The 21,103-nt window shown below is 34.8% G+C and overlaps 2 protein-coding genes across 25 annotated transcripts; both read left to right on the forward strand.

Moving 5' to 3' along the window:
- Positions 1 to 1,015: 1,015 nt before the first annotated feature.
- LOC147522831 (uncharacterized) lies at positions 1,016 to 16,759 on the forward strand. Of its 18 annotated transcripts, XR_015214869.1 has the most exons (9): positions 1,018 to 2,579; positions 3,362 to 3,480; positions 3,784 to 5,242; positions 5,317 to 5,423; positions 6,079 to 6,126; positions 6,836 to 6,900; positions 12,190 to 12,307; positions 12,861 to 13,089; positions 13,186 to 16,719. XR_015214869.1 is itself a non-coding variant. In XM_086595237.1 (8 exons), the coding sequence occupies exons 1-4, from the start codon at positions 2,509 to 2,511 to the stop codon at positions 6,124 to 6,126; spliced, it is 345 nt and encodes a 114-aa protein (XP_086451363.1). In that variant the 5' UTR covers positions 1,016 to 2,508; the 3' UTR covers positions 6,836 to 6,900; positions 12,190 to 12,307; positions 12,861 to 13,089; positions 13,186 to 16,719. The 18 variants fall into 18 exon arrangements, 2 of the variants coding, with proteins under 2 accessions (XP_086451363.1, XP_086451369.1); XM_086595237.1 differs by lacking the exon at positions 3,784 to 5,242 and having other exon boundaries at positions 1,016 to 2,579; XR_015214881.1 differs by lacking the exon at positions 3,784 to 5,242 and having other exon boundaries at positions 1,025 to 2,579; positions 6,082 to 6,126.
- A 172-nt stretch (positions 16,760 to 16,931) lies between these two features.
- Positions 16,932 to 21,072, forward strand: LOC147522832 (eukaryotic translation initiation factor 4E-2-like). 7 transcript variants are annotated; one of them, XM_086595372.1, is made up of 9 exons: positions 16,933 to 17,295; positions 17,528 to 17,903; positions 17,989 to 19,101; positions 19,456 to 19,583; positions 19,753 to 19,918; positions 20,019 to 20,144; positions 20,630 to 20,695; positions 20,784 to 20,847; positions 20,936 to 21,072. In XM_086595372.1, the coding sequence occupies exons 6-8, from the start codon at positions 20,028 to 20,030 to the stop codon at positions 20,832 to 20,834; spliced, it is 234 nt and encodes a 77-aa protein (XP_086451498.1). In that variant the 5' UTR covers positions 16,933 to 17,295; positions 17,528 to 17,903; positions 17,989 to 19,101; positions 19,456 to 19,583; positions 19,753 to 19,918; positions 20,019 to 20,027; the 3' UTR covers positions 20,835 to 20,847; positions 20,936 to 21,072. The 7 variants fall into 7 exon arrangements, 2 of the variants coding, with proteins under 2 accessions (XP_086451492.1, XP_086451498.1); XM_086595366.1 differs by lacking the exons at positions 19,456 to 19,583; positions 19,753 to 19,918; positions 20,019 to 20,144; ... (1 more) ...; positions 20,784 to 20,847; positions 20,936 to 21,072 and having other exon boundaries at positions 16,932 to 17,295; positions 17,528 to 17,565; positions 17,793 to 17,903; positions 18,006 to 19,225; XR_015214928.1 differs by lacking the exons at positions 19,456 to 19,583; positions 19,753 to 19,918; positions 20,019 to 20,144; ... (1 more) ...; positions 20,784 to 20,847; positions 20,936 to 21,072 and having other exon boundaries at positions 16,935 to 17,295; positions 17,528 to 17,651; positions 17,793 to 17,903; positions 17,989 to 19,225.
- Positions 21,073 to 21,103: the final 31 nt, after the last annotated feature.

Raw genomic sequence — 21,103 nt, forward strand, 5'->3', positions numbered from 1 at the left:
CACCAAATATTGGCCGATTTGGTGCTAGCTTTGGTTATTTTTTGGTGTTTTCATCAACATGTCACTCTCCTTAAGTTGAAAAAACACCAAATTTCATAAGATGCTCTTTCATCCAATTCTATCCAGCTATATGCAGCTGTCTTCTGCAATCCATTGTCTGTCATCAAGTCCCTCAAGTTTAGGGCATCCTTCCATCTCCCCGCACTAGAATATATGTTATAAGGGAGGACATAATTGCCTGAGTTCTCAGGTTCTAACACTAGTAGTTTCTGAACTGAGCGCTCAGCAAGCTCTACATTCAAATGAATCCTGCAAGCACTCGATAACGTGCCCCAAATAACAACATTGGGCTCTATCTCCATCTTAGTTATAAACTGGTACGCTTCTTTTAACCGTCCTGACTTGCAATACAGATCAACGATACAAGCACAGTGTTCAACTTTTGGTACAATGTTATATTCAGTTGTTGATCAAAGAGTTGACGAGCTTTTCTAACGTTTCCACACTTTGCATACATGTCCAACAAAGCGGAGGCCACATAAACATTTGAAACTAAACCTAGACTCTCAATATAGTTGCCTATGTGCTCACCAGCTTCTACTGAGCCAAGTTGACTAACAAATGTGACATCATTAGGCTTAAAGTTGGCATTTATCATCTCATCAAAAAGCTCTAAAGCCTCATTCGATTTTCCATTTTGCGCATAACCAGCAATCACGGAACTCCAAGTAACAACATCTCTTCGATCGAGTCATCTCCTCATCTACCGCTCCACATTTCACATACATTTCCAATATTGCAGTTGAAACAATCATATTCCTACAAAAGTGGTTATCTCCAAATCCCCCAACTTAGCACAAATAGACAAATAGTTATGAGTTTTTGTTCCGAGTTTGAAACTGTTTGGATAAATAGTGGGCATTTAACGAAATTTCAATACCGTGTCGGCAAATTATATTTATCGGTCAGAAGATTACTTAAATTTTTTAATAGAATTAGAACTAGTTTCCAGGTTCTATTATGATTATAATATATTCTTTTTAGCAACTAGTTCTCTCTATAAACACAGATGTAAACTTAAGATTTGGAGACTTGATTTATTATTATACATTGTTGAACAAAAATAAATAAATAAAAGTATATACACTACCATTGCCATTGCTCCAACCTCCAATTGATTCGGTATCAGAAGAGAGCAAACAACTCCTAATGAAGCGCCGTGCCCATGCTTTAGCTGTTCCAACTAATGATCTTGGTCGGCTTGGAGAGCCAATCACACTATTTGGGGAGAAAGAGATGGATAGATTATTGAAAGCTCAATCGACGTATCCATTTTATACGGAAGGTTCAAAGGAGCTTTTAGAGGCTCGGATTCACATTGCTGAGTTTTCAATTATGAGGCTTAAGCGAACAAGGGATGACCCAGATGAAGATTTAGATAATAGAGGATGATTGTCCGCTTACTGGTTGTTCATTTTCGCATGATGGGAGCCTGCTCGCCACTTGTGCTATAAGCGGCCTCACCAAATTATGGAGTATGCCTCATGTAAGTGAAGTTGCTTCACTCAAGGGTCACACTGATGTTGCATTTTCTCCTGTGCACAAATATTTTCTGGCAACTGCATCATATGATATGACAGCAAAGGTATGGTCGTCCCGAGATTTCAAGCCCATCAAGACACTGTCTGGACATGATGCTAAAGTTACATCGTTGGATATTGTTGGAGGTGGGCAATGCATTGCAACTGTTGCACATGACCGAACTATTAAACTGTGGTCAAGTCGTAGCGATGAAGAAGAGAACACTATGGATATTGATCAATGATCAAGAATTCAAAATAGATTACAGTGTGTTCCATGTAATAAGTTATACTGTTCTAAATAGTGAATACCTTCAGTTGAGTATTTGCATAATGATTTGTAATCTTGTAGACAATGTATTTACTGGCCGAGAATATGTAGAGTTCCTTAGTATATCCAGTAACACCTTGGCTGCATAATTGCGTCGGGAATTTGAGCCTACGAGGGCAAAGAATCAGCGAAGGGGCTGATATAGTAAGGGGTTTAGTGCTTGCTTAATATGACTGTGGCAGTGTAGCTAACCCTAGTAGTTGGAAGTAGGTTTTGAGTGCTTTGGCTTGTTGGTACCTAAATATTCACTTGGGTGGTTTTGTTTTAAACATTTCATGTAATGATGTAAGGGATGGGTTTGGACTTGTTTTTGAGTTAGGTTTGGTGTGTCTTGTATACTTTACTAGGAAAAAAATTGTTGTAGCTCCGTAGCTGAGAGGTGATACAATATTTGTTTGCTAATTTCAAGAAAATTACTTTTGAAAACATGTCAGAAGACTCATCGTTTGTCAATGCATGTCCTACTTTGCATCACATTTGTTAAGGAATTAGTTAGATTAGGATAAAACAATGGAAATTCATAGATAAAGTTGGCTCTCTCTCTCTCTCTCTAAGTACTAATGACATAGATAAAGTTGACCTGTGGTTACAGCACTCATGACATTCTGGACCCACCCATCGTGCCTCCGCCACACCTGCCCAGGGCAACTCCACTCGTGCCATTACAGGTGCTTTTGACACCCCTAGTATAGCTTCATTTTTCGTATAGTTGCTGTTCTTTTCTTGGTCATACAAAATGGTAGATCAGGGGTTTTGAGGGATTGCATTGTCGCAGCGAATTTCAGATCTGGTGCAGTTGTGCTCATGTTTTCCGAGTTCTCTGTTTACACAATACTGTATCTATATGAATGTTGACATAATCTGTTTGAGAAAATCTTTAGGGCTTTGTGATTTGGTGTTTCTGGTTCTTGTTTTGATTCTCTGACTTTGGTAAAATCATTTGTTGACAAGAATATGTTGACTTTCAAACAAGTCCATTTTCCAGACTGACTATTTTTCTCAATCTGAAATTTGTTTTTCAGTAAATGTTGTTTATTGCTTCCAAAGCTTTCTATCTTGCCAGAGATATAGTGTTGGATTTCACCGTTTACTTCAATAGTTTGGAGCTTCTAATAAGTAGGAAAATGGACGGTTCTTGGGAAGTTGGGAGTCTTGTTCTAAATTGTTGCTGTTACTTACTATTATTATTTTTCTATTTTGTTTGGTAAACTTTATTTCATCAGGATCATCTTCCTTTCCTGTTATTGTTATTGCTAGTGTTGGTAACTTGATATTATCATGCATGTTTCATGACCCTCGTAGTATCTTCTTCTTCTATTCATCTTCCAGCAAATGATGAAATTATTAGTCATATGAAATTATTACGGCCTTGGGTCATGGGTCACACCTCCCCCACCAAAAAAAAAACTATTTTATATTCATTGATTGTGCTTTGTTTCACACCGTACAGCTTGGTTATCTGGATCTTTACTTCTTGGAATGGGGAAATTTCCAGGAAAATGGATCAAAACTGTGCTTTTTGGCAAGAAAGCATCAAGATCGAATTCATCAAAAGGAAAAGATGCTTTGGTAAGTGGTTTACCAACGCAATATTCTTCTTGTCTTATTTGTTGTCGTTGTCATTCTTGTTGGTAACTAACTGGTATTGTTGCTAATTACCTCCTATGTTCCGCTACACAGTGTTGTTTTTTAATGTATCTCTGTGTTACTCATTTATAAGAATGTACTAATTATTCACATGTCCTAGCTATGATTTTACAGAGTTGCCTTTTTGTCAATCTTTGACATAATTCCATGGGTGTGCACAAGAAAACTGACTTTTATGCGATTAATGATATAACAACCAATAACGATAGACATGGGTTGATGCAGATGCCTCCAGAATCCAGATATGGACATATGTGATATCCCATCCAGACCCTGTTTTGCAGTTTTCTCCTTGTTCCAGGATTTTCGTCTTTTATCTGATTGAGAGTGTATTCTATATGCTTGGTGGACTTTTTGTCTTTGTCTAATCTGGTAGCAAATTAGCTTGATGGACTTGCCTTAGGCCCCACTACCATGAACTTATCTTTAAAGAAAACTCTTGCACTTGGGACAAAATGTTCACACTCAAGACGAGTGAAAAAATTTCTTTAGAGGTAGGATGAGGATTATATGATAGCCTACAACCAGAATCATGCATGTGCCGCCTTTTGTAAGCATGTTAAATGAGATTGGTTGATGATTTTTCTATAGATAGTGGTTCACAACTTCAAGTTGTCAGGTGGTAGTGGTATTTTTACTCAATATAAGGCAGCATATTAGTTTATAATGTGAAAAGGTTAAACACCCCCCTTTCCTGTCTTCCTCCCATCCATTTAATCACAGGTAGTTGTCTGCAGATTCAGTATCACTGTGTTAGTAATCAAGTTTTTTGTATGTTTCTTGTGTGACTTTTTATTGTAAATTTGCTTGTTACTAGCAAATATTTTGTAAATTTGTCAAGTAATAAGTCTTTGGCTCCAGCGAGAAGAGAAAAGGTGATTACCCTAAATCCTTCCAATCCTCACCCCTCGCTACATTTTCTAGGACACTTTGTGAGCCATCTTTGTAGGTTATGCATGATTATACACTACATTTCAGCAATGAGAAAATAAGACTTTCTTTGCTAGCGCAGGAAAAGTTCATTGGAAAGTTGTAGAGAATTTTCATGAAAATATAAAGAAATTATTGTATCAGATTTGATTTCGTTTTCCATGGCCATAAAACTTTCTTCTCTGAAGCAAGAGGTTATTTCTCTGCCAACTACCCCCCTCTTTAGTGTAATGAAAATTTCGCAAGTGTGTAAAAATTTCCGATCTCATGAAAGTTTTGTATTTGTACTGATTTAATTATGTAGGTATGTTTAGGATTGTATTATCTTATATATAAAGCGGATACCGGATTTTTCAATTAGTTCCCGTATTTCCGGTTTTACACCAAAGTTTTTAATGGGAAGGGTACCGGAAAGTTGGACAGCCATTTTCTTTTTGCACTTGGCTGGAAGGGTAAATCAGTAATTTACATCTTTCCCAAGACTATTAAATTCAACCTCTTCAGCAAACAGAAATACAGTTTCGCGGTTTCCCAATTGAGACAAAAGAAAACCAAATTAACATTAAAATCGAAATTCCTTATGTTCTCATTCAACTTTCTTCCCACCAAAACTCGATAAATACACGCCGAAATTTTTCCGAGCGTTGGTAATGGTTTTCTTTTTTCTAACTTATTTCCACCGAAACTTACTGCAACCAATTTTAAAATGCATATGTAGGATTTTCGTTTCGTTCTTATCGTTTAAATTTCAAAGGTACCTTTCTAATCTCTATTGGAAAAAATGAAAATCTTTTTGTTGCTTATTGCTTTTCTCTTGCTTCCTTCCAGTTTTGAAGAAAGGGAAAGGAGTGGGAGTGGTGAAAGTGCGAATGACGATATCGACAGGAAAACTTGAAAACATATATCGTGTATTGTCTAGGGTATTGGTCAAAATGGTCAGTTTTTTTTCATTTTGTAGTTCCATTAAAGTTTTGCCGTTTTGGAGTGCTTGGTCTGATTTCGTTTTTTCATTTTGCAATTGAATTAGAGTTTTGGTCGCTCCTTTACATCAACGGAAACAAATAACTGAAAACGAATTATATTCATCGTTTTTAAATCATCGACCCAACTCTCCTCTCCTCGTCATTCAAAAAAGTGTCTACCGTTTTGTCGCCCTTTCTCCATCTGTGAAAAAATTCCTTCAATCGCCCGTTGCAGAGAAAAAAAATCCTTTGATCCATCTTTGAATTCTCAGTTTTAATATATCCCTCTAATCCTCCTCTTCTCTTCCTTTCAAACGAATTGTTACGGCTGTTTAACACTGCCGGAATGGAACAGGTTGTTATTCGTATGTTTATTTTTTTACAATGTTTCAAGTTTTCATCATTTTAGTTCTTTCTTGGTTAATGTGTTATTTGATATGTTTCGCCAACAACGTGAGTAGTATTAGAGACAAGAATAGATATCAGAGGCGATTTCGAGCATATCATTCATCTCCTATATTGTTACTTAATTTTATTCTTGTTTTTGGGTATTTAGTTCCCCCTGTATTTCCAGCCAATAATTTAATTTTTGGATATTTGACATTGTCTATTACTGTTTTCCATTCAGCAGCCCGTATACAAACTCTCCCAATGTCGACGCATAATCACAGTTTAGGTAATTTTTTCATTTAATTGTTTCTGTTTCTCATTTAAATTTTTGTCTCCTGTATACAAACTCTCCCAATGTCGACGCATAATCACAGTTTAGGTAATTTTTTCATTTAATTGTTTCTGTTTCTCATTTAAATTTTTGTCTCTTTAAAGTCACTGCTTTTAGATAATTGATTGTTAACAATGGATGCAAATGACAACTATCTTAATAACCCTTCAACGTCATCACCCCTACAATGCCCGAGAACGTCTAGGATAAGCACTGGGTTTTATAGATTGCTACGCATTTCGTTTGAGATGAAGATTTCCACCCATACATGTTGCCACAACCTAGAATTTGCAACAAATGTGGAGCAAAACAGTTCGTTCATGAAACCGCAGAAATATGATGCTCAAAAGGAAGAATAAATATCCCGAGACCATCAGCACCACCAGATTTAGTTCAATTGTTTAGTGATGAATGTGACCTTGGGAAACATTTCACATAAAACATACGGTCGTACAATCATGTGTTTGCATTTACTTCAATGGGTGTTGTATATGATGAAAATGTAACTCTCATCTATTACTTACTTAGGGTTGGTTGAGTCTTTTCTTCCTAACGTCTGTTTTAAGGTAATGAATCGCGACAGGTTCAGTTTTGTCCTTTTGGACTCTTCTTTTGTGAAAATCTTTTAGTTCCAAAATATTTGATTGTAATGCACTTTGCACAGATTTGATTGGAGTTTGGAGTTGGTTTTTATTACAAATGTCATCTTTTGGATTCTCTCAAGATTATGTGAGTTCCTCTTTCTATGTTTTTATTCTTCCTCTATTCATTGTCTTACTAATCATCGCATAATTTGTATTGATGCTTTAATTTGACAAAGAGAAACTTGAAATAGGTATGAGTTATTCACTTTTATATATATATTAAATGCTCAAATATTTGTTGGCCGGATTTACGGTCCAGGAAGTTCTCATATTTTTTTGGATAGAAAAGAGTCTGAGATGGGAATTACGTGTGCATAACGGCTAAAATTTTTATTACTTTTTTCCTTTAATTTTTCTTTATCATACCTAAATTTTTTCATTAACGACAGTGTGAAATTTGTTCCTTTCAAAGTTTTCTTAACAACATATTTTTGCGATGTACATATTTCCCAAATGAATAGTCATACTTCTATGTGTAGAATATCTTTTCCCATCTGCAATTTTATCAGTATTGATTCTTCGTTTTTGCTTTTGGATAAATGTGATTCTCATTATAGTTTGAACTAGATTTTGGACCTGGGCATACGCCCGGGATTTATTAAATATTTTGTGTGTTGAAAAGGTTTTTACAAAATGTCTTACACAAATTTTCGAATCAGAATATATTTTTATTGAAAAGAAACCGAAATAAGTTAATGAGCAGCGATTAATTATGGTGTATAAATACTTGGAAATTAAGAGATCAAATTGAGATAGTTTCTTCAGTTTGTGGTTTATGATATTAATCCATAAATTTCAAATATAATTATCTTAAATTCGATCTAACTTGTATAATAGTTTTCTTAGATTTATGGTGATTTAGCGGTAAATTTTCGAATCAGAACATATTTTTACTGAAAATAAACCGAAATACATTAATGAGCAGCGATAATGGTGCATAAGTACTTTGAAACTAAGGGATCAAATTGAGATAGTCTCTTCACTTTGTAGTTTAAGATATTAATCCATAATTTTCAAATAAAATTATCTTAAATTCGATCTAGCTTAGCTAATAGTTTTATTAGATTTATGGTGATTTAGCGGCAAATTTTCGAATCACAATATATTTTTATTAAAAATAAACCGAAATACGTTAATGAACAACGATTATGGTGCATAAGTATTTGGAAACTAAGGGATCAAATTGAGATAGCCTCTTCACTTTGTGGTTTAGGATATTAATCCGTAATTTTCAAATTGAATTATCTTAAACTCGATCTAGCTTGTATAATAGTTTTATTAGATTTATGGTGATTTAGTAGTAAATCATCACCGCTCAGCTTACGTACTAATGTGTACAAAACACTAAAACAGATTGATTGTTTCCATATCCTCAAATAATACACTACTCCCACTTGAAAAGATTTGTCACATGAACATGTCCTACGAACGGGTGTCGTTATATTAAATTATTCTAAAAAATATTAGCAATTATGCATAGCTATGAGATATGAAAATTATATTAATTACTCGTTTAAATTTCTTGCACCACTACGCATAGCTCTATAAAAATGAACTATCAAACCTTGATAAAACTCATCAATTTTTTTTTATTGTTAGGTTTAACAATAGAAGTTTGATTGAAGTTTTGTGAGAATGCCCAATGTGGCGAAGATAATATTGAAGTTACTTGAATAGCAAAACATTTCCAATCACAATAAAAGAATTATGATAAATATTATTTAAAATGTAAAACTATATTTGTCGAGACATTTATTCCCCTACATATATTACAAATATGTTTTAGGGTTATTAGTTCAATGCATTTGCATCAAGTTTTTGATTTTCCATTAATTATTCTTTGAAGTTAGTTTAATGTAGTACGTTGCATCTAGTTTCCAAATTCTCAATAATTATTCTTTGAGGTTAGTTCGATGCAGTTGCATCAAGTTTTCGATTTCCCGTTAATTATTATTTGAGGTTAGTTCAGTGCAATTGCATCCACTTTATGATTTCCCGTTAGTTATTCATTAAGGTTAATTCAGTACAGTTGCATCCAGTTTTCGATATTTCATTAATTAGTATTTGAGATTAGTTCATTGCATTTGCATCCTGTTTCCAATCTCCCATTAATTACTCTTTAAGGTTAGTTCAATGCATTTACATCTAGTTTCTAATTTTTCGTTAATTGTTTTTCTAGGTTAGTTCGATAGTTTACAATTTCTATACAGTTTGCATACATGTAAGAGTCTGTTTTTATAAACTAACTTTCGTTTTGGATTCCTAATTACTCATGTGAGAAAGCTAAAAAAGCGGACATTTATACTTTGAGGTCAGCGCGATGCAGTTACATCCGACTCCTGATTTCCAGTTAACTATTTTTTAGGCTATTTCAATGCATTTGCATCCAATTTCTGATTTTCCATTAATTAATCTCTTATTTTAGTTTAATGCAGTTGCATCCAGTTTTTAGTTTTCCGTTAATTATTTTTTGAGGTTAGTTCAATGCAGTTGCATCCAATTTTCGATTTTATGTTAATTGTTCTTTGAGGTTAGTTTAATGCATTTGCATCAAGTTTCCGATTTCCCGTTAATTATTTTTTAAAGTTAGTTCATTATTCATTTAGATTAGTTCAGTGCAGTTTCATCCATTTTTAAATATTTATTAATTAGTCTTTGAGATTAGTTCATTGCATTTGGATTCAGTTTTTGATTTTCCGTTAATAACTCTTTAAGGTTAGTTCAATGCATCTACATTTAGTTTCTGATTATTTATGCTTTGAGGTTAGTTCGATGCAATTATATCCGGTTTCTAATTTTCCGTTAATTATTATTTGAAATTATTTCAATGTATTTGCATTTAGTTTTCGATTTCCCACCAATTATTCTATGAGGTTAGTTCAATGCAGTTGCATTCGATTTTTTATTTTCTGTTAATTATTTTTTGAGTTCAGTTCAATGCATTTGCATCCAGTTTCCGGTTTCCTATTAATTATTATATGAGGTTTGTTTGATGTATTTGCATACCGTTTCCGATTTCCCGTTAAATATTTTTCAAGGATTTGCATTCAATTTCTAATTTTAAATGGGTTATTATCCGACGTCGGTTTAATGCATTGCACCCAGTTTCGATGTCTAGTTAATTACTTTTTGAGTTTAGTTTATTGCATTTTGCATAAAATTTCTGATTTCTCGTTAATTACTCTTTGAGCTCTATTATGTATTTGAATCCAGTTTCCGATTTTCTTTTAATTATCCAATGTGGTGTGTAATATCAACTTCTACTGATTCATCTGTAGTGTCTTTGCAAACATGACATAAAAAGTAAATTATGCTTGATTTACTATGTGGGATCATCGAAGATTATCCAGTTCCCGATTTCTCATTAATTATTATTTAAATTATGCATGACTCATTATGTGGAATATTCAAAAATTATCTATAAACGGGTGTTCTCACTATGTGGAATATTCAAAGATTATCTATGAATGGGTGTTGTTATATTAATTATTCTGAAAAATATTTGCAAATATGCATAACTATTATATATTAATATTATATTAATCACTCAACTAAATTTCTTATAACGTGAAAACCTTACTCTCCATTAAAAAAAAAACTCACATTTGATAAAACCCTTCAACTTCATTTTGTTGTTTAATAATAGAAGTTTGATTGAAGTTTTGTGAGATTGCCTAATAAGGTGAAGTTCATATATATTGAAGATACTTGAATAGCAAGTAGTTCCCAATCATACGGAAAGAGATAAGATAAATACCATTTTAAATGCAAAACTATACTTATCGATATATTACCACAATATAACCCAAATATGTTTTGAGGTTAGTTCAATGCATTTGCATATAGTTTCTGATTTTTCGTTATTTATATTTTGAGATTAGTTCAATGCAGTTGCATCCAATTTCCAATTCCTGTTATTTATTTTTTGAGATCAGTTCAATGTAGTTGCATCCAGTTTCTAATTTATCGTTAATTATTCTTTTCGATTAGTTCAATACATTTGCATCTAATTTCCAATTTCCTGTTAATTGTTCTTTGAGATCAGTTCAATGCATTTACATCCAGTTTCTGATTTCCTATTAATTATTTCGTGAGATTAGTTTAATGCATTTTTATCCAGTTTCTGATTTCTCGTTTATTATTTGATAAAATTCCATTTGCATCTAGTTTCTGATTTCTCGTTTATTATTTGATAAAATTCAATTTGCATATAGTTTCCGATTTCCCGTTAATTATTGTTTGAGGTTAGTTTAATGAATTTGTATCCAGTTTTTGATTTCCCGTTAATTATTTCTTGGGGTTAGTTCAATGCATTTGCATCCAGTTTATTTTTTGGGATTAGTTCAGTACAGTTGCATCCGGTTTTCGATTTCCCGTTAATTAATTTTTAAGATTAGTTCCACGCATTTGCATCATGTTTCTAATTTATAATTAACTTTTCTTCGGGGTTAGTTCAATGCAGTTGCATCCAGTTTCCGATTTTCCGTTAATTTAATATTTGAGGGTTAGCTCAATGCATTTACATCCAGTTTCCGATTTTTCGACAATTATTTTTTTTTATGTTAGTTTGATGTATTTATATCAAAGTTTTGATTTTCCGTTAATTATTCTTTGAGGTTAGTTTAATGCAGTTGTATTCATATTCCAATTTTCTATTAATTACTTTTTAAGATTAGTTTAGTACTTGCATTTGCATCCAGTTTCTGATTTATATGTTAAATATTATTTGAGGTTAGTTTGATGCATTTGCATCCAGTTTTCGGTTCCCCATTAATTATTTTTTTACATTAGTTTCATTCAGTATTATATATTTTTTTAAATATTTGTTATTACTGCTTTGCCGTTATTTTTTTTGTTCATTTTCTATTATATATTTTGTGATGTTATTTTTTGTATAATTGTTTTTAACTATGTTTTGAGGCCGTGTTAAGGATATATTCGAAATAAGTCAGTGTTTTATTAAAATTGTATGATTTGTAATAGGGAATTAGTTTATACAAATCACATATTTTTAGCAATTTTTTTTATTTGATCAAATATATAAGAATTGGAACACTAAAAATGTTTGATTCGTAATAGGAAATTACCTTTTATAAATCATCTATTTTTTAGCAATTTTGTTTATCTGATCAAATATATAAGAAGTGGAAATACACTCTAACTCTCCAGATATAAGAATTATAAATACACTCAAACTCTCCAAAGAGGTTTTATGTACGTGGGATTGTAGGCTATTAGAAAAGATTATCTTTCATATCAGAGTTTCACATAAGAGAGAAAAAACTAACTCTCATATTAGAGTGCCACATAGGAGAGAGAAAATCCTTTATTAGAGGTCTTTGTTTTAGTATATAGATAGTAGATATTGTGGCAGGGAATATTCCATTAAAATCGAGGTAAACAATGGGCAGAGGCATGATATGTGGGTTACCTCTTCAGAACATTAGAATGGGAACAATGCATGTAGTAGACATTGTGCTGTTAAGTAGAAGGTACATAATTTCACTGCTCCACTCGAATTTTTTTGTCTAATATGTTCCTTTAACGTTAGATAATTCATATAGGGAGGACATACCGTGAATTATTAGATCATCCAACCAGAAAAGAATTATAGAAAAATATTGTAAGTTAACCATATAGGAATATGGGTCCATCTTCGAAGTGTTGTTGATCAAATCTTGAAATCATAATAAAAAGGATGCATTTCAAATTCAAATAGGATAATTATTCATTGGAAAACATGCACTTAGCAAGTGGAGAATAGATAGTTGGCTGATTGGAAATCGTACGATAATCTCATGCGTCAGTTCCAGGACCAGTCGTTTCTAAATTCAGAAAGCCGAACAAGATCAATATGACTTCTATTCATAGTTCGCTTTTGACTTCAATTGCACCTTCAGAGGTCAGAGGCTTCTTTTGTACATTGTGCATTTTAATGATTTAAATGCAAGTAAGTTGACAAACAGTTTTCATAAGTATTAGAGAATAATACTTGATTTTGAATTGTACAATTACGATTAATTAAGTTCTCTGTATTTGTTGCAGATGCATTTTCAACATTTTGAGAGAGACGGTCAATTCTTTTGTTTCGTTGGACAAACAAGCGAAGGAATTACAGAAATGTTAAGCTTATACAGAGCTTCTCAAGTTCTATTTCCTAAAGAGCTGATTCTTCAAGAAGCAAAGGAGTTTGCGTCTAAGTTTCTAAAGAGAGAAACAGAGTCTTGGACAAGTTTCAGATAGATGGATAATCACAAAGGACTTAGTAGGAGAGGTAATCAAGAAAAATATATTTTTGCCTAATTGATTGGTTATTTCTAGACAACAAGACATCTAACAGAGTAGAGTCATTTTTCATTGAATCTATCAGGTAGATTATAATATGTGTGTGGCTGTCCGATTGTTAAAACATTATGGAATGCCGGTGTGGTGCATGACTATGACTAATAACCAGAATTCGAATCATTTCAGTGTGCATCCTAAATCAAATACCAATTCTTCCTCAGCATCCACACAACCTAACATGCAGAAGGCGAAACAGACAAAGCATATGAAGCCTCAGATGTTGGATTCTTCGTCGAACATGAATTTTCCAGTGCCCCATGTATCTCAGCAAGAGTTTCAGAAGTTTCAACAAAATGATCATCAGTCTCAAAAACAATTTCTTCAACAGCAACATAAAAAGAGGCAGCAAAGTCAGCCGCACCAACTTATGTTGAAAATGGAAAGTGATCCTGTCAAGCACTCAAGCAGACTCAACAAACATCCAACCTGGGTAGTCAACCAATGTCTGATCTTCAATTGGGATCCGATATTATGCATTCACAAAATTCCGAACAGTATATGTTATCTGATCTGCCAAATCAAATCCAGCAGAACACTGATGCTGGAGATTCCAGAGGTGGTCAGATGCTTTGTCTCCCACCTGGGACGCAGGAATTTGACTCATCGTTGTCACAAAAAAATCGCAGCATATGCATCAAGTAATACATCCTAGGAAAGATAATACAGAGTCCCCTAATAAGTTTAATTGCATTTCTGGTAGGCCAGAACCAGGTGCAGTTCTTCAGGGTCAGTGGCATTCCGAATTGAAAGAGAAGTTGCACTTACCGGTCCACCCATTGAATCAAGCTGATGTTCAGGAGGCATTTCATCAACGGACAATAGGGCAAGATGAAGCTCAGCGACCTCGTGTTTTCTCTGAAGGAGCTGTTTCCTCTGACACTGGAGCCACAAGAAGTACTATACTGCCATCAGATTCTGGTGGTGCAACCTGTGGACATGCATTTGTGACCTGTGAACTGAGATATCTAAATGAACGAAGATGGTTGCTGTTCTTGATCCATGCTCATGGATGTTCGGCTCCAGAAGGAAAATGTCAAGAAGTTAATTGTATAACTGTGCAGAAACTGTGGAAGCATATGAAAAGCTGCAAGTCAGATCGATGTTCAAATCCTCGCTGTTGTCAGACCAAGATACTGACTGAGCATTATAAAAATTGCCACTACCTACGTTGTCCACTTTGTGTTCCAGTTCATCATTATTTGGAGCTGCATAAAGCATGTAGTCGTCCTTCATCTGATTGGGGTTCATCATGGAAACCCATCAATGGTAGAGGTGCTGCTAAAGTAGCATTAAAGACTGATCAATAGACTGTTACAACTTCAGAAGATCTATAATCTCCGCTAAAACGATTAAAGACAGATCATTTCTCCAAGTCCTTCATGGATATGAGTGAAAATATTCCAGGTTCAGTTCCTGGGGTGAATTTATCTCAAGTTTCTCAGGATGCACCGAGCCAAGTATGCCAGACGATTGGCTTTCCTAATTCTGTTAAAGATGAAGCTGTGGAAAAGAAAGCTGAACTAACGGTAAGTTCTGGGCTAAGAAATCCTAACAGTAATGATACTAAAAAAGAGGAATCTCTGCATAGCCGCAATAGGGGGCTTGCTTCTAAATCGATTCTTCCGAAGGAGCATCCTGGTCTTGCTTCCCGAGAGACCGTGGCATTTTCTGAGAAACAAATTGACTAGGTTAAGCAGGAGATAAGGCATGAAACAAGTAGCGTGCCTGTGGAACATGCTTATGGGACGAAGTCAGGAAAGGCAAAAGTAAAGGGTGTGTCACTGACTGAACTCTTCACTCCACGGCAAATAAGAGAACATATTATGGGTCTCAGACAGTGGGTTGGTCAGGTTGGTATATTACTATATGGTTAAGAACAACTTTACTACTAAAACCTGAGTTGTTGAGCAGAGATGTAATTATCTCTAGCAAAGGTATCACATGTCTGCCATGGGGCATAAAACACACACACACACCAAATGAAGTCCCCTAGCACAACTGGATAACCTCTTCTTTTGAGGTTCTATCTCTTTGGTACCGTGTTAACAACTGCTTACTTCTATCTGTTGGAAGGAAACATAGGAATTTATATTTTAATTTTGAGTGGTTGCAATGTATATCAAGTGGTTGCGGGTCTAACACAGTCATGCACATACTTGACCTCAACCTTGGTTGCGGGTCTAACACAGTCATTAGTGCATATCACGGTGCAGGTGTGGAAAACTAGAAACACAATTTTTTTGTAAGAGAGCTCTTTCAATAGAGATCGATTCAAAAGAGATATTCGAAAGGAAGTGAAAATAGCATCGTGGCTGTCCAAAGCCACTATGCATAATACTGTGCAAGCCTGCAGTACCTCACATAATCAAAGAGGTCAAGTGGATCCTTCCAGAAGACGAGGAGATAAAAGCCAACACCAACGGCTCCTCTATTGGCAACCCAGGCAATGGAGGTGCTGGTGTTCTCTTTAGGGATAAAGAAAATCAGATACTAGGTGTTCTTGCACAAGGGCTTGGAGTATCAACAAACTTTGAAGCAGAATATTGGGCAATCATCTTGGCAGCAGAACTTGTTCTGCGTAGAGGATGGCTGAAGTTATGGATAGAATGTGATTCATCGGCCGTGACTCAAATCCTTATGGGAGAGAACACGCCATGGAAGATCAGAGCAAGATGGAAAATAGCCACTTCAAAACTTAGCTCCTGGAGAATAACCCATACCTTTCGCGAAGCTAACTTTGGAGCTGACGCGGCAGCAAGGCATGCTTCAACTCTTGATAATGGACAAGTTGTTTGGAGTGACATTCGACCAGGTTTTGTTCCGAGAGTGGAGTGCCTCTTTCGATCCTATTTTAGATTCTGTTAAGTCAAATGCAGTGTAATCTTATTATCTCTCGTAACACATTTTTTTATTCGTAATACAACTCCTTACTTGCGTGCAAAAAAATATTATAATATGTGTGTTCCATGGTATGCAAACTTACCTCCAATAGATGTACTACCTTGACCAGTATGGTGGAGACGATGATGTTTGGATTGCAAAAGTACTATACAGGTAATTGATATTTTCATATACACTGTGTAGCTCGGGCAGTTGATGTAATAATTTCTGAAGGATGCACGGGCTAAGGCTGACTCCAACCTTCCATAAAATTTCACTACACACTTAATTTTAAAACAATGTGCGAATTTTTTTTACTTCATTAAGATAATTTCCAATTAGTTCCCCACGCCCACGACTCCTCTATTGGATGCGCCAAAACCTAGCAGTTGAAGTCCATATTAATATACATACTCTTCTAACAAATGTACTAAAACTACCCCCCCTACACACACACAAACAAGATGAAAATGTAATGGTTGAAGTCAACCTCCATTAAGCCACAAGGTGAGGGGACGAGTAAGAGGATCGACTGAATTAGCTTCAGCGAAATAGTAGAACAAAGCTCGGCCATGTTGTGCATCAGTTACTGTATACCCAGAGTACTGTTTGAATGAAACATTGCTTGGTTGGTCTGGGAGTGCTGTTATAAGTTCACCATAAGATTTTGTAAAGAGTAGAACCCCAAAGCCATTTTCTGTGTGAATAAATTAAAGAGTGGTGAATAAGCATTGATAAAGCTTGATTTAAGCAAAGGGGTTTGTAGCATTGTTTGACTGAAAATTGGCATTGATAATTTTAATAATGTATAGATCTGGTTGTAAATTAACATTGGAACAAACGTTCGATGGATTTTATTATCACCGGTAGAAACTAAGTTAGAAATACAGGACCATTCTGTTTGTAGTGGTACTATCAAAGTATCAAGTATCAATGTCCATAGTCCATAGTCGTTTGTTTGATTACTTGCTACTTAGCTATAACATACATGTCCACAGTTATTTTTCAAGTTTTAACACTTCAATTTATAGGAGTAGTAATAAGAGATGATCAAGGGCAAGTTCTACTAGCGTACACTGGAGGTGGTGGCCAAAGATCAGTTTTATATCAAGAATTGAGAGCTATATATGCAGGCCGGATTAAAATGTTGCAGGTGCAGAAAATCATAGTGCCATCAGATTCAATGAGGGCTATTAAAATTCTGAAGGATCAGGAGAAGGCGTCTTGGCAATGTGCATACTTAATATTCTCAAAGGTATAGTATAAAATTCACTTTTGCAACTTATAGTTAAGCTTCATCTTTTTTAAATAGCCTGTTATGATATAACTCACCAAATGTATTAGTGGTTACTCATCTTGGTACCTTGATTCAAAACTGCCAATTCATTGTCTAATATCCTTTCTTTCAAACTGTTTATGCTGAGTTTACTTCATCAATCAATGATACTGAATTTCATTGTGACTTCATGATTTCTGATTTAATGCAGCTATAATGCAGCTAGCGGTTAATGCATGGAACTCTACAGTATGGTGACTGAATGCAATTTCTGCCGGATTAAATGCCTTAACTATTTGCTTCGGCTTTACTGATCTTGCTCATCCATTTCATGCGTACAATAACAAATTAGCTTTGATATATTAATTTGGTCATCGAGCATAAGTGGTCTCATTTCACATATGCAGATTATGTACTCATCTTTTATTATTTTGTCTTCCATTTCATTCAATTCTATCATTTGGATCTGAATACAGGTTTCATGGAATATCAACCAAACAATGACTTTGGAAATACTTTTACACCATCGCTCATTTGCTGCAATTGTATTGAATCTTATGAGATGGAAAAAAAATATACAGTATCAGGTAATATTTTTTTGATTTTAGTTATCTTACCAACCCTATATGTATATCTTCCCTATAAATGACATGATGAAACTCTTCTACGTAGCTTATTCTGAAGTGCAGATGATGATAAAAGATTCTATTTCTTCTCGGCAAAAGTTCGATACAGTTGTCGTCATGTGTTACAATACAGGCATCAATTTTGCGAAGGAATTGTGAAAACACGTCGACTCAGACCCTTTTGTGAACACTCTTTCAAAGTGTCAATGTACAGACTGCACTACTTGAAGAAGTTGAATAGGGAGCTGTTTCGGATTCACAACATAATTTCTACATGGAACTAACAAATTGGAGTCATTACATCTACATAAACTTTGTAATCATATTATCTGTAATTTAATAATGACAAAAGAACTACGTGTCTTGATCCGTAAGCGGGGTGAGAGTGAATCCCCCCAGGTACGTAGGAAACCCATAAGTTACTTGGGTGCAGTGACAACTAAAAACAGAAAAAGAAAAAGAAAATCTTTATGATAGGTTGGTGTAGTTCCTACGATGTCGTTACCATTTACCAATGGTGGGAATCATGGGTATAGAGCGAAATAGCAATTCTTGTGGATAAATTGTCTTGAAAGGTCTTTGCAGAAATTGCAATTCAAGGACAGCACCAGAAGAGAATTTACAGAATTCTCATGCACTTCTGGATGAAAAATTCTTTTGGTACTATTTTGCTTGAGAATCAAAAGTATCTTAATTATTAAAGTCTTAAACAACCATTGCCACACAGTAACGAGTAACGACTGTGATACTCAACAACAGTTCATTCCAACCCAAGGCTATCCAATGCCTCATGCAGTGAATCCACGTATCTATGCAGCAAAAACAAGGACCGAGTAAAACTTCATAAAACCAATGATTGCATAAAAGTACCCACCTCAGAACGATATCACACCATATAAATCCACCTTACATAAAAACCAACAGGGAGAACGAACAGAAACAGAGAAAAAAAAATGGTGGCAGCAGAAGAACCAAATGAAATGGTGATGATCTATGCAACAAAGAAGGAAGAACAACCTATTGTAGAAGAAGAAGAAGAAGGACAGAAAATGGTGGATTCTAATTCTTCTTCATGTGGTGCAGTTTCATCAAGACCAGACCTGTAGTTATCATCCATTGGAACATGCATGGACATTCTGGTTCGATAATCCATCAAAAGGTTTAATGGAAATGGTCTACTGTATGCATAATTTGTTCAGTTAGTTGATTACTGCTATGATGTACTGGTGTTCGATGTGGTAATATGAATTATGTGAAGTTTTTCTTGAAATTTCTTGATCAAATTATGTCTCGAACAAATATGCTGTTTGATGATGACCTTTTTTTTTTTTTTTTTTTTTTTTTTTTTTTTTGAGACCAATACTTTAGAATTTGAAATAAAAATAATTCCTGTTGTTTGCACCCTCTCTGTTGCTTACGTACTGCTTAAGCCAGATAGACACTAGTCCGTGGAGTTACTGGTAGCAGTTTCGATTCTCGGTCTAAGCTACTGTACTTTTGGGAATATTTGCAGATCTGCATTTCCTGCTCATTACTCATCATTCTATCTGTATGTCTGCATAAGGCTGCCGGCTGGATCATTGTAGTCTAGTCCCTTATATTATGCTATTCCTACTACTGATGAAGCTTTTAGCATGTCAGGTTAGGATGCGAGTGCTTAATTTTTTTTTATCTCAAGTGCAAGTTTCTTGTCATATATATACATTAATGTTAACAGGTGATCCATAAGGAAGTCCTTTTGGATTTGGAATTTTGTAGGTGCTGTCTTTTTAGTTGTTTACCTTCTTTTTATTTGGATGTCCAATATCAGCCTTTACAACAATATACATCATCCAAGCAAGCTAGCCGTGGGAGCAGACTTCTACTGTTTCAAGCAGCAAATTCGGCCAAAATGGGAAGATCCTGTTTGTGCTAATGGCGGGAAATGGACCATAAGTTTTCCTAGAGGGAAGGCTGACACATGTTGGTTGTACACGGTATGCTTGAGAAAATCTTAGAGTAATTCAATCAGAATGAATGTCATATTGCATTATGCATATGATGTGGCGTCTAATTTTCTTTAGCATTTTCTACTAGCTGTTGGCAATGATAGGGGAACAGTTCAACTATGGTGATAATATCTGTGGAGCAGTTGTCAATGTCAGGGCTAAGCAGGAAAAATTATCTTTATGGACCAAAGATGCTTCAAATGAAACTGCTCAGGTAATAGCCGTTCTAATATTAGTACCTTCACATATCTTTTTTCTAACAAATAAAGGTTATCTGCAAATGGTTTTCTCGATGCTGTTGACTTTTTATAGATATGCTCTAAAACCTCTAGTATGCGTGCTGGTCATAATATTTGTTCCATGTATTAGTATTGGAATTGGAACAGTCATTTGTGTGATATTCTAAATTGTCAGTTACGACCTGTTGTGCATATATTTGTTCACACAATATCTTGGTTTTCCTGATTGCTTTATCATCATATAATAATGAAAAATTGAGTATTGAACAATGCCAATTGCTTCATATCTTGATCAAGGCAAGGATGAAACCAATGATGATGTATTGGACAATGGGGAAAAAAAAAATCGTTTGCATCGATTTCTTGAATCTTGCCTAAAGATACTTGTACGTTTTAATGGCGATTCTGCTAATACTCGTGTTAGGATTCACTCTTCTTATTCATAATTTCTTCTGTACAGGTGAGCATTGGGAAACAGTGGAAGGAGTTCCTTGATTACAATGACAGGGTAGGATTCATATTTCATGTAATGTTTTCTCCATGCCTATGTGTGTTTTCTTGTGCCATTTCATTCACTTATGGTTGTGGAATGATATTGTGATCTGCAATTTCAGGAGGATGCAAAGAAGCATGACAGATATGCCAAGAATCGCTATAGCATATGAGGTAAAGCAAAAGGTACAAATCTTTGGAAAAGAACAGCAACTCTTCCTAGACTGCATTGCTTGCTTACTGGTGGTATCTCATGATTCATTCCTTTTGGCAGGTATCGACGTCAGAGTCAGAATTTTCCTTTGCTTTTAATTGGGTTCATGTTAGAAACTAGTGCAATTTTCTGATAGTTGAATTCATCTGTTTTCAAATGTATAGGGGAAATTACCAGGGTTTTTTGGCATATAGTATGTTTGATACAGATTACGAGTATAAATGACTT

The sequence above is a fragment of the Coptis chinensis genome, chromosome 1, assembly GCF_015680905.1.
Source record: "Coptis chinensis isolate HL-2020 chromosome 1, ASM1568090v1, whole genome shotgun sequence".
In the NCBI taxonomy this organism is placed as follows: Eukaryota; Viridiplantae; Streptophyta; class Magnoliopsida; order Ranunculales; family Ranunculaceae; genus Coptis; species Coptis chinensis.